Consider the following 14,007-nt stretch of genomic DNA (forward strand, 5'->3'; position numbering starts at 1 on the left):
GTGTTTGCTTTTCAGCATTTTACTGCTTGCTTCCACATTGTTAGGCTTTGTTTATTGTCCTGGGTCTGTTTCTACCCAACTCTATTATTACTTCTAACATATGGATTTAGAAACCAAATATTCCAGTTTATAAGAAAAGTATGTAAAGCAAGAGTAAATTTATCCATGATAAGAGCCTATAAGGAAATCCATTAAATTAAACCCACAGATTTCAGTCTATCAATTCTAGTTGCTAAAAAGCATTTTGTAATTACCTTCTCATTCTCATCTGTCTCAAAATGGAAATAACATTACATACATGAGGTTTTAATATAATTTATATCGGTCCTCATAACTTTTTTTTGTCTTAAGAAAATCTCGTCTTTCTGAATTTTTAAAACTACTTTATTGAGGTCTGATTGACATGTAAAACGCTATACATATTTAATGTATTCAATTCAATGAGTTTGGGGATAACTATACACCGTGAAGCCATCACCGCCACCTTCTTGAATTTATTTCATTTTATACTATCTGCTGATCAGATCCTTCTTAAAAGTATCTCATATCAGCTATTCTAAAATTTAATATTCATGAGATATATTGACATATTTTATCTTCATTTCTGAGCTTTAGTTAATTTTATATTTATTACTCTCATTAAATTTTGGATCTTTCTTCCATTACTTAGGAAACAATGTTATAACTTTATAATAACTTCCACCAAGATTTACAACCTGTTTAACATCTAACTGGTCCTAACCAAAAAAGACTATCTTCTCTAGATGATTATTAGTATTAACAAGATTCTCATTAAGACTCAAAGGCATCAAATTATTCAGCTTGTCACAACATCAGTCCTTATAAAATACTTCAAAAATCCATACATGGTCTATCAATCTAAATTCCAAATAAAATTAAATTTCTAATGTGAAGAGATTTTCAACTTTTTAAACTGTTGGGCCAATTATGAAAAGTTGAAAATTTTAAGTTTGCCTTGTAATGAGGAGTAAATTAGGGAAGAATCTTTGAAATTTAGATAAAGCCATCAAAAAATAAAGTTTAAACATGATGAATATGCTTACAATGGGTCACATTAACAGCAACTATAACATTAAATTAGATGTTATCTTAAAAACAGAATACATTGAGATAAACAAAATGAACAAAAATAAGCAGGATTTCATCCCTTCACACAAAATCTCTATTCCATGCAGAGATCAAATAAATTTCCACATATAAAAATACAAAGAAAAAGGATAAAAAAAAACACAGGAAAAACACTAAAGCCCATAAAAAGCTCTCCCTCCACTTACGAAAACATTGACACTACATAGGTAACAATGCCAACATCACTTCTAAATTCCATTTAGTTTAATGCAAGTTTCAATTTCACCTACCTTTCGTCTCTGAGAGATGTTGAGGGCACCAAAGTCATTAAACAAGGATGAAGCAGGTGAAGTTAGAGGATCTGAAAGGTAAGTTACGTAAGTTTCCACACATAAAACTCGGGTAACCCACAAATCTAGTAACTGTTTAACTGGACAATGCCTATATAATAAAAATCAAATGACACAATAATTAAACTTAGTACCTAACACACAGTTATGTTCAAATATTTTCTGAGCAAATGAAACACAAACTGGTGAACTAATTTGCTCAAATATTCAAAAGCTATATGGATCAGGATAGATCTATTTGTATAGAACCAAAAGAAAAATCAAATAGAGAAAAAAACCTCTTAACCATACTACTGTGTGTGTTTATGAAGGCAGTAAGTTGACTGCCCCCACCCTCCTCTATAAATAAAGGTTTATAATCTTGAGACCAAATCTTGGGAAGGATAAAAAGGAGGGGGTGGGGGGGTGGGGCAGTGTCAACCACAGACTCTGAGAGATCCTGTCTTGGATTTCAACACATCAGCAAGGCTTTAAAACCAGCTACTCTACAAACTATTCCATATTTTAAAGTCTATCACCAGATATTTGATATTACTAAAAAAATAAAGTAAAATATTAAGTTGTTAAAGACAGAAATAATAAATTTTTCAAAACACAAACATGAAATCCAAAGATTTTGTAGGTTCAAAATTCCACTACTCTGCAGAAAGAAGTTACAAACAAAATTATATATCTTAATTATTTCTCACTTTACAAATGAGAAGAGTCTCTGAAAAGGCATGCATGAGATATACTGAAATATTTATCTTCATTTCTGAGCTTTAATTTTTTATTTATTAATCGCATTACATGTTCTGCTAAATCCTAAAAAATATATTAAATGCCCTTATGTAAAGGAACCTTATATCTCTTCACAATGTAGTACAAATAGACTGCTGCTTCATTTCTCTGCCTTCTTCTTCCTGGGTTTTCAGACTCACCTTCATTAAAATTAACATGAATTTAATATTAAATAACTAATAGTGCAAAGGGCAAGATGTTAACAAAATAGCTTGACAAAATTTTTTTATATAACTTACACACTGACTGTTCTTTAATAATAGAGACATAGTCTTGCTATATTGCCCAGGTCGGTTTCAAACTCCTGGGCTCAGTCAATCCTCCCACCTGAGCCTCCCAAAGTGCTGGGATTACAGGCGTGAGCCACCACGCCTGGCTTGAGATCTAAATCTCAATAGTTAGATCTGAGTGGGAAGATAATAATTTTTATTTTCTTCTTTATACCCGTTTACAATTTTCAACATTTCTACAATGGTTGTATATTACTTTTAGAGTAAGAAATATATACACAGACACACACAAGCAAAAGGGAACAGGTCTTACCATGGCCTGAATATGGCTTGGCACTGTCGTTTAGAAGGCTTGGGGAGCTGCTACTATTAGTCATTCTCTGAAAAACAAAATATGTATTTATAACACCACTGAGGAATACAGAAATAAAAGTATCCAACCAATTAACACTGGCTCTCTTTGCTTCTTCCCCTCCAATCTACTGTTCACATTACTGATAATCTAATCTTCCTATAAATGTTACTTCTTGGATTACAACTATGTAAAAACCACTACATGAAATGAAAATTTTACTCACTACCCAGGTATTTAAAGCCAAAGCTACAGACGTATTTTGAATTGTGCTTCCATAACTTATTAGCCTGGGCAAAACACATAATTAAGTTTCCTTGTCTGTAAAAATAAATTCCAATATCCACTGAGGAGGGTACACGCTGACTATGAATAAAACCAGTAAATGCTCTAATATCCTTTCTCAATTTGTACTATCATTCATACACCTTACACAGCTTATAAAAGTAGGATATTTTCTGTTCTCTAAACACGTTCTATGCTTTCTGGACTCACTCCATAGCCTGTATGGTCTCTCCATCTTGTAAGGCCCTTCATCCCATGCCCACAAATCCTTGTCTCATATACAACATCTAACTCAATGCCTTAAAAATTATAAGTTAGGAATTTCTAGCTCTGGCTTTAATTCTAGAGTCCTGAATCTGTTTGCTCAACTTCTTATTTAATGTCTGCATAATTTTAAAAGAGAAGAAAAAAGCTAAGTTCCTGAGGTAATTTTAATACAAAAATATATATTAAAAAGTACCTGAAATTGTGGCTCACGGGCAGTTAAAAGAAGGTACAACTATACAATAAACTAGTTACATTGTTCATAAAACATAACCATTTCTATATATGGCTGTACATGTTTGTTTATAAACAACCTTTAGAGTGCATAGCTACAAGAAATAAATAAAAGTTAAAATAATTCCAAAAAGCATTGGTTTCATACAGACCCTTAAAATCAGTTCAGCTTGAAGTATAAACACTAGGCCAGGAGTGGTGACTCATGCCTGTAATCCCAACCTGTAATACCTCCTTTGGGAGGCCACAGCAGGAGGATCACTTGAGACCAGGAGTTTGAGACTAGCCTGGGCAACACAGACCTCATCTCTGCTAAAATTATTTTTATTAGCCGGGCATGGTGGCACACACCCGTAAGTCCTAGCTACTCAGGAGGCTGAGGCAAGAGAGGAGTATCACTTGTGCCTAGAAGGTTGAAGCTGCAGTGGGCCATGATCGCACCACTGCACTTCAGCCTGGGTGACACAGTGAGCGAGCGAGCGAGAGCGAGAGAGAGAGCGAGAGAGAAAGAGAAATGTGTTCAAATATCGTATTGTAATACTGGAGAAAACCATCCAGTAGTACATCACAGAAACTAGAAAGGACAATACGTTGCCTTTACTATTATGGCAGTTTTCCAATTAAAAACACTAGAATACTTGCCAATTTTTTTCCAATTCTACAAAATTGTGCAATACTAATCAATAAAAACTAATCTAAAAACAAATCTCCTAAGCATTGCATGCAGTCATATGATAAACAAAGGGGAAAAAAAGAGCCAAAAACAACAAAGTGGGGTCAAAAAAAATTCAAAGACATTTTTAATGTAAAATGCCCCAAGTACTATGACTTTAAATTTAACATTTTAAGCATTAAACAAAATAAAACTAGCACTATGCTTCTACAATGCAAAGAGTATTCCTGAGAGGATATACAGGAAACTTGTAACCAGTAATGGTAGCTACCTCTAGGAAGGTTAACTGGAAAAGTGATGAGTAACGATGGAAGGGAGGCCCTTTTGTAACTTAACTTTCATAATACATGTATAATCTGCTCAAAACATAATTTTAAAATTGCTATCGACCAGGCGTGGTGGCTCACGCCTATAATCCCAGCACTTTGAGAGGCCAAGGTGGGCAGATCATGAGGTCAGGAGATCGAGACCATCCTGGCTAACACAGTGAAACCCCATCTCTACTAAAAATACAAGAAAATTAGCCGGGCGAGGTAGCGGGTGCCTGTAGTCCCAGCTACTCGGGAGGCTGAGGCTGAAGAATGGCGTGAACCTGGGAGGTGGAGCTTGCAGAGCTGAGATTGCGCCACTGCGCTCCAGCCTGGGCGACAGAGCAAGACTCCGTCTCAAAACAAAACAAAACAAAATTGCTATCACTACCAAGTTTAACTAACAAACAAAACACACAAGTGAAATTAGTCTCTAACTACCCTCTCTATATACTCCCGTCACTCTTGCCCCTAACCCTACCAAACCCCCACTTATAAAAGCTCTCATTAACTCCAACCCCATGGGAGATAGTTTACCTACATCTCACCCATCTCACTGCCTCCTAAAATCTCACCTCCCACTCAATAAATGTAGGAATAAATGAAGACTCTATATGTCCCCTGGTCCTAGAATAAACTGCATAGTGCAACATGAATTTATACTGAGGATACCTGCATCAGGGGATATTTTGTTTCTACAGGGCTTCCAAATCCATTGACTCCAATAAAGCTGGTGCTAAAATAGGAATCTGTGAGACTTGTATCAGTTAAAGCACCTCCATCCATTCCTGGAACTGAAAGAGAAGGAAAATTCAAGTATTTAAAATTATTTCAGAGGATGAAACATTGATTTCACTTCTGTGTTCCCAAATAAGTTGTAAAGTCTCAAATCTGTCACACTTATTTTTATTTACCAGTTTATAAAAGGCAGGATCAAATAAAATTGGCTTGGCTCTAGAAATCTGTTAAACAGTGCTCAAGCTGACTAATTACTTCCCACAGAAATAATTTATTTTCTATGAATCACAAAATAGCCCCCAGACACAATATGATTAAGTTTCTACCACCTGCATTTCCAGTTTCCTCATCAAATTTTCTTTCTTCAACTCAGTAAAAGGACAACAATTTCTCCTGTGAACTACTGGATGGTAAACAGAAGCAATTTTCTCAAGACGGTTTCTCACAACACATCTTTTGAAACAAACCAGCAGACTCACACTAACTCAAAATTCAGGGGAAAAAATTCTGCAGAGGTAGCAATAGGATGGAATTCAGGAATACTGACAGTTCTTTTTAGAGTTTAGAGTAGGACGATACTGAAGGACTCTAAAACTATTAGGGCAATCAACGGGACACTGTGTCTTAGATGTTACTTCCTAATAAGTACTTAGCATGCAGCTATTTTCTAATCTGCCAGTTTAACAATAAGATGGGCTGCAAGTAGGCTTGCTCTTCTCCAGGCAGTCATTGAGAAACCCCCTTCAACCCCAGTAAGAAGCAAACTACAAAAATGTGGATAGAAGGGATGTTGGGTCTCTTTGGAAAACAATGAAGTAATTTTTATTTTCTTCTTTTTCAAATTTATTTCCCAAAACATCCATAATGAAAATGTACTGCATTTACAATTATAAAAAGTTTATTTTAATGGTTCATATCTTTTAGTGATTACAACTTCAGGATATGGCTGAAGAATATCATCAGAAACACCTAAATATTTATATATAAAAAAGTTCATCTTTAACAAGGAATTAGAAACAACGTGAAATGGGAAAAAACAAAGAACTATTTATTATTTGAAGAATGCAAACCCTTTTAACATCAGGCCCAGAGAGGTATTAAAATGAGACAGCAGTCACAGCCTACTCCCCACTTTGAGCTACATGCTCATCTCTTGAAACTGCCTGCTATTGCCAAAAGTAGCTATAAATTAACCTAATAATGCCACATTGGACACTGTAACCATCACCCTACAGCTTAACAATGTATAGCTGAATCAATGTTAATTTCTGTAAGCCAATGAGAATTCCTGACACACTTTTACTCCCTGTCCCCCTATTTTACCTTTAAAAATCCACTACAGCTAATCAGAGGATATATTCAGGGCAACTTGAGTCTGTGCTCCTGGGTTGCAATCCTCAAGTTTGGCCCAAATAAACTCTCTACTTTTCTTCTGTTTTTGTAGAGATGAGATTTTGTTATGATCCTCAGGCTGGTCTCAAACTCCTGCCCCCAAGTGATCCTCTCATCTCGGCCTCTTTAAGTATTGGGATTACAGGGCCACTGTGCCTGGCTGACTCTCTATTTATATTAATTTTGCCTCAGCTTCTTCCTTGTAGGTCGACATGTCTAACAACAGAAGAATGATTAAGTAAATCCACTGAAAAACTACCATGAAATAATTTAAAGTCATGGTAATTAATGTCCAGGATATGTTTAAAATATTTCAGCAAAATAGAACTAAAATAGAAGGACAAAGTAAGACTGGGAAAATATCAATCATTGTTGAAGCTGGGTGACAGGGATGACACTATCCTCTCTACTTTTATCAAAGTTTTAAATTGTCCGTAATAAACTGCTACACAAAATGATAATAAAGACTAAATAATTGTATGTCTGTCACACTGTGAAAGAAATACATATTTCTTTTGTCTTCATCTATAGTTCCTGGCATAGAGCTCCTAGAAAAACTTGTTTCCTAAATGATAGGTGCTAGGAGCATCTTTGTTCAAATACTTGGTGCTGGGAGCATCTTTGGTTCAAATTTTTGGTCTTTGACCTCAGTTCTTAACACAGACTTCCTAAATCCCTTGGAATTTCCAGGGTGATAGGAGCATCTTTTGTTCTAATGAGGTGACTTTTTGTTAGGTACCTAGATGGGAGCTGGTCACCAGAAAGACCGAGCCCTGATTACAAGTTTGGAACTTTCAGCCCTACCCAACCATCTTCCAGTGAGGAGACAGTGGCTACAGGTTGAGTTTCCCTTGCCTGTGAGATGATTTTTCCTTTGCCTGTGAGATGAAGCATCCATAAAAATCTCTCAACTGTGAGGTTCAGGGAGCTCGTGGGTCGGTGAACACATTTATGAGCCAGGAGGGTGGCACACCCCAACTCCACAGAGAAAAAAGATCCTTGTTCTATCTACTTTTTCATCTGACTGTTCATCTGTATCCTTTGTAATAAACCAGTCAAGCAAGTGTTTCCCTGAGTTCCATGAGCCATCATGGCAAATTATCAAACCTGAGGAGGGGTCATGGGAACTCCCAATTTGTAGCCAAGTCGGATAGAAGTGTGTATAATCTGGGGACCCGCTACATGTCACTGGTATCTGAAGTGGAGAGCACTCTTGTGTGACTGAGCTTTTAACCTCTGGAGTCTGCACTAACTCCAGGTAGTGTCATAATTGAATTGTAGAACACCCAGGTGGTAACCAGAGAATTGGAGAATTGGCTGGTGTGGGAAAAAAACTCAACACATCTGGTGTCAAAAGTGTTGTGTGAGAATGTAGTAGAGAGAAAATAGGAGCAAGTTTTGTTCCTTTCTAGTGTAATAACCATTTACAATGTGAAGTGAAAGGCGAACACATTTTTATTTGAGGGTAATTATGTGTGCTTACACATACACAGAAAAAAATGACTAAATATGTCAAAATGTTAACAATTTTGTGTCACGTGGCTGGTTAGAAGAAAGACATTCGGCCAGGCGCAGTGGCTCACGCCTGTAATCCCAGCACTTTGGGAGGCCAAGGTGGGCAGATCGCCTGAGGTCGGGAGTTTGAGACCAGCCTGACCAACATGGAGAAACTCCGTCTCTGCTAAAAATACAAAATTAGCCAAGCATGGTGGCACATGCCTATAGTCCCAGCTACTTGGGAGGCTGAGGCAGGAGAATCGCTTAAACCTGGGAGGCAGAGGTTGTGGTGAGCCAAGATCGCACCATTACACTCCAGCCCGGGCAACAAGAGAGAAACTCCATCTCAAAAAAAATGAAAAAAAAAATAAAGACGTTCGTCTTTTATGACTTTCTTTATAATGTAGTTATTTCCACAATGATGAGGAGGAGGATGATGACAGAGCAATCCATAAGGGGAGAGGTTCCTCCATTCTCTAAGGCATCTACTCTTCACATTTTCCTAATAAAATAGAATGGTTACTCCAAAATAGAGTACAATTCTAGAGTCAAATTGTTTTCTAATATAGCATTTTTATTTCAAATGCTTTTCACTTCAAAGGTTTTTATTATATTTTTAAATTTCAAATCCAATTTTCTCTCTTTTCACATTTTGTACAAGCCAATAGAACAATTACTGAACATGCCAAGAATTCAAATACCTATGGTCAATATCTTGTCTTAGTAGAATTTTTAAGTTCCTCGAAAGCAAGGTCCACTGCACATAAACGAAATGAAATATTGGTAAAATTAATGAATCAGAGGACAATAAAACCAAATTTCCCACCTTATAATAATACCTTATCATTAAGAAATAGAATTTGTCCCAATAAACACACAAATTTCTGGTAGTGATTTTCACTATGTTAACACTGGTATATATTCCTTTCAGATACACAACTTTGATAGAAGAAGCCTTAAGCTCCCTAGCAAACACCTGACTGGACTTAACCAAAAACAGGGGTAGGTGGCAAGGGAGTGCTGACATAGCCAGTAATCAATGATTAAAATAATAATTATTATTATTATTATCATCATCATCATTATTATTATTATTTTGAGATGGAGTCTTGCTCTGTCGCCCAGGCTGGAGGGCAGTGGCGTGATCTCGGCTCACTGCAACCTCCGCCTCCTGGGTTCAAGCGACTCTCCTGCCTCAGCCTCCCAAGTAGCTGTGATTACAGGTGCCCCCCCACCACGCCCAGCTAGTTTTTGTGTTTTTAGTAGAGATGGGGTTTCACCATCTTGACCAGGCTGGTCTCAAACTTCTGACCTCATGATCCACCCACCTCAGCCTCCCAAAGTGCTGGGATTACAGGCATGAGCCATTGCGCCCAGTCTAAAATTATTATTTTTTAAAGTAAACATTCCACACACACATATACCTACATTTGACTTTTCTTGTTTTGGAAGGGAGAAAAGAGGAATAGACACTTGGAGTGCAGTTAGGAAAAATCACTAACCAATGATACATTATTCCATCCTATATAGATCATAAATATATTAATTTAATTACCAAGAACAGGCACATATCCAACCTACTTCATCAGGTGTTCAAAGAGAAAATACAGGCCGGGCGCGGTGGCTCAAGCCTGTAATCCCAGCACTTTGGGAGGCCGAGACGGGCGGATCACGAGGTCGGGAGATAGAGACCATCCTGGCTAACATGGTGAAACCCCGTCTCTACTAAAAAATACAAAAAACTAGCCGGGCGAGGTGGCGGGCGCCTGTAGTCCCAGCTACTGGGGAGGCTGAGGCAGGAGAATAGCGTAAACCCGGGAGGCGGAGCTTGCAGTGAGCTGAGATCCGGCCACTGCACTCCAGCCTGGGCGGCAGAGCGAGACTCCGTCTCAAAAAAAAAAAAAAAAAAAAAAAAAAAGAGAAAATACAGCTGGGAACGGTGGCTCACCGTGTAATCCTAACACTTTGGGAGGCCAAGGCAGGCAGATTACCTGAGCTCAGGAGTTCGTCTGAGACCAGCCTGGCCAACATGGTGAAACCCCATCTCTACTAAAAATAAAAAACTTAGCCGGGCATGGTGGTCAGGGCGCCTGTAATAACAGCTATTTGGGAGGCTGAGGCAAGAGAATCGCTCGAACCCGGGAGGCAGAGGTTGCAGTGAGCCAAGACCGCACCACTGCACTCCAGCCTGGGCAACAAAAGCGAGACTCCATCTCAAAAAATATATAAAAACAAAAAAAAATGAGAAAATACATGTAGAATACTTTTAAATTTAAATTACTTAAGTGTAAGATATGTGAGTGACCTTAATTACCGAGAACAGATCATCAGGAATTTTTCAGTCCTTCAATCCTTTATTTTTACAAGCCACTTTAAGTAAATCTTAACACTATTTCCATGGACTAACAGTTCGCAAGTCACTTTTTTGTTTTTGTTTTGTTTTGTTTTGTTTTTTTGAGACAGAGTCTCGTCTCTCTGTTGCCCATGCTGGAAGAGTGGCATGATCTCGACTCACTGCAAGCTCCGCCTCCCAGGTTCACGTGATTCTCCTGCCTCAGCCTCCCAAGTAGCTGAGACTACAGGTGCCCACCACCATGCCCAGGTAATTTTTTTGTACTTTTAGTAGAGACGGGGTTTCACCATGTTAGCCAGGATGGTCTCCTGACCTCATGATCTGCCCGCCTCGGCCTCCCAAAGTGCTGGGATTACAGGTGTGAGCCACGGTGCCCAGCCACAATACACCTTTTAGACAAGAGTCTCACTCTGTTGCCCAGGTTGGAATGCAGTGGCAACCTCCGCCTCCTGGGTTCAAGCAATTCTCCTGCCTCAGCCTCCCAAGTAACTGGGATTACAGGCAGGCTCCACCCGACTCAGCCTCCCAAAGTGCTAGGATTATAGGTGTGAGCTACCTCACCTGGCCTCAAGATCAAATTTACAATCAAAACGGAAGCAGGACTGGCTAGGTTGTAAAGATTAAAAATGGGTATTAGGCCAGGCGCAACGGCTCACACCTGTAATCCCAACACTTTAGGAGGCCGAGGCAGGCGGATCACCTGAGGTCAGGAGTTTGAGACCGGCCTGGCCAACATAGTTGAAACCCCATCTCTACTAAAAATACAAACATTAGCCAGGCATGGTGGCAGGTGCCTGTAGTCCCAGCTACTAGAGAGGCTGAGGCAGGAGAATCACTTGAACCCGGTAAGTGGAGGTTGCAGCGAGCTGAGATTGTGCCACTGCACTCCAGCCTGGGCAACAGAGACTGTCTCAAAATAAAAAACATGGGGTGATATTGGAAGAGAATACCACAAGCATGACCAAGTGACCTTTTGATAAGGAGGCTGCCCAGAGCCTGGGCAACATAGGAGGCCCCATCTGTTAAAAAAAAAAAAAAAAAAAAAAAAAAATTAAGATTAAAAAAATAAAGAGGCCGGGCGCGGTGGCTCAAGCCTGTAATCCCAGCACTTTGGGAGGCCGAGACGGGCGGATCACGAGGTCAGGAGATTGAGACCATCCTGGCTAACACAGTGAAACCCCGTCTCTACTAAAAAATACAAAAAACTAGCCGGGCAAGGTGGCGGGCGCCTGTAATCCCAGCTACTCAGGAGGCTGAGGCAGGAGAATGGCGTAAATCCGGGAGGCGGAGCTTGCAGTGAGCCGAGATCCGGCCAGCAAGCTCCGGCCACTGCACTCCAGCCTGGGCGACAGAGCGAGACTCCGCCTCAAAAAAAAAAGAAATAAAAAAAAATAAAAATAAAAAAAAAAAAATAAAGAAAAGGAGATTCATATAGATACAAGGAAGCAGCTGATATTCATCAAGAAAATGGAAGAATGAACCCAAAGACATTTCAGATAGATCCAAGGTTGCTACTCCCCACCACAGGCCCACAATGGCAGAGCCTTGAGTACAAAACTGTTTTCTAGGGAGAGGCCCAGCTGCCCAGGGTTGCCTCACATCTCTGCTCCCCTTATTCCCAAGCAAGGCTCCCTGACTACCCCCACTGTGGCTCACGTGAGGCCAGGTACAGCTCAGGCCTCCACTCTGGAGGGCAAATGTAGGCACAAGGGGTAAACCTTGATGATGCCCACATGGTGCTAACTCTTCAGGAGTGCAGTACGCTCATAGGCATGGCTATCCCCACCTAGATTTCAAAGGATTCCTCAGAAAGCCTCAGGGGCTAGACAGAGAACTGCCATAGGGGCAGGCTGTAGCAGAGAGCTTTTACCAGGGTTATGTCTAGTGAAGTTGTGAAGCCGAGGCTGCCCCCGAGACCTCAGAACTGTGCAGCCACCAGCATGCACCACCAGCCCAGGAGAGCCAGAGGCATCAGACTCCAACCTGTGAGAGCTGCATTAGGGCTTGCCCCAGATAAAGTCAGAAGGGCGGGGTTCCCTGAAGCCTTCAGGACCCACCCCAGTCCCAGTGTGTCCAGAAGGCAAGAAAAGGAGTTAAACAAGATTATTCTCAGGCATCCAGATTTAATGTTGTTTGGCTTTCTGGGTTTTGGGCTTTCTTGGGACCTGCTATCCCTTTCTTCTTTCCAATTTCTCCCTTTCTGAATGGAAGTATCTATCCTGTATCTGTCCTACCATTGTATTTTAGAAAAGTGTAACTTGTCTGATTTCACAGGCTCATAGCTGGAGAGCAATTTGCCTTAGGATGAATACCTAATTTAGATGAGACTCTGGACTTTGGACTTTTGAATTGGTGCTGGAAGATTTTTGATACTATTGGGATAGAATTTTGCATGTGACAAAGACAAGGATTTAAGGGGTCATGGGCAGAATGCTATGGTCTGAATGTCCCTCCCACCCCCTGCAAAATTCATGTGTTGAAACTTATCATTGTGGCAGTATTAAGAATTGGGGCCTTTAGATGGTGATTAAGTCATGAGGGTGGAGCACGCCATGATGCTAATGGAATTAGCACCCTTATGAAGCACAAGGAAACTGTTAGACCCTTCCCCCATGTGAGCACATGGCAACACACCACCATCTTGAAGCATAGACAGCAGCCCTCATCAGACACCAAACCAACCCACACCTTGATCTTGGACTTCCCAGCTTCCAGAAATCTGAGAAATAAATTTCTGTTCTATAAAAAGTACTCAGTCTCCAATATTTTGTTAATAGTTGCAGAAATGAACTAAGACACTATAGAATAATAACAAATTGAACAATCATTATTGTTGATATGAATCTACATCTGAATAACAACTGTGGCAAAGTTGATTTTTTTTTTTTTATTTTATGGTTAAGCAAAGTGTGATTCAGCGATTATAGCTTGCCTAAAGTCACAACACTAGTAAATGGTACACCTGGGACATAAAAGTAATCTTGCTACTATATTGAACAGCCTTTCAAATTTTTAAAAGAAATGGGGCCAGGCACAGTGGCTCATGTCTGTAATCCTAGCACTTTCGGGGAGGCTAAAGTGGAATTATCACTTGAGCCCAGGAATTCAGGACCACCCTGAGCAACATAGCAAGATCCCCATCTCTACCGGAAAAAAAAAAAGAAAATACAAGTATAAATCAAGAGACAAAATTTCAAACTTTGGACCAAAGGATCCTATACCTAACGAATCAGAACTTCGGCCGGGCACACCGGCTCACGCCTGCAATCCCAGCACTTTGGGAGGCCGAGGCAGGAGGATCACGAGGTCAGGAGTTCGAGACCAGCCTGACCAACGTGGTGAAATCCCGTCTCTACTAAAAATACAACAATTAGCCAGGCATGGTGGTGAGTGCCTGTACTCCCAGCTACTCGGGAGGCTGAGGCAGGAGAATCGCTTGAACCTGAGAGGTAGAGGTTGCAG

At 39.9% G+C, this 14,007-nt stretch overlaps 1 protein-coding gene across 3 annotated transcripts in view; it reads right to left on the bottom strand.

The window, feature by feature from the left end:
• The window catches only part of LOC105490196 (poly(A) specific ribonuclease subunit PAN3), a 161,074-nt gene that overhangs the window by 120,886 nt on the left and 26,181 nt on the right, over nucleotides 1-14,007 (bottom strand). For all 3 annotated transcript variants that reach the window (XM_011755596.3, XM_011755598.3, XM_011755597.3), the window contains exons 2-4: nucleotides 5,238-5,359; nucleotides 2,763-2,829; nucleotides 1,380-1,450 (exon numbers count right to left, since the gene is read on the bottom strand). In XM_011755596.3, coding sequence (XP_011753898.1) covers nucleotides 1,380-1,450; nucleotides 2,763-2,829; nucleotides 5,238-5,359 — 260 coding nt within the window. The remainder of the gene's footprint in view (nucleotides 1-1,379; nucleotides 1,451-2,762; nucleotides 2,830-5,237; nucleotides 5,360-14,007) is intronic.

This window comes from Macaca nemestrina, chromosome 16 (assembly GCF_043159975.1).
Source record: "Macaca nemestrina isolate mMacNem1 chromosome 16, mMacNem.hap1, whole genome shotgun sequence".
Classification (NCBI taxonomy): domain Eukaryota; kingdom Metazoa; phylum Chordata; class Mammalia; order Primates; family Cercopithecidae; genus Macaca; species Macaca nemestrina.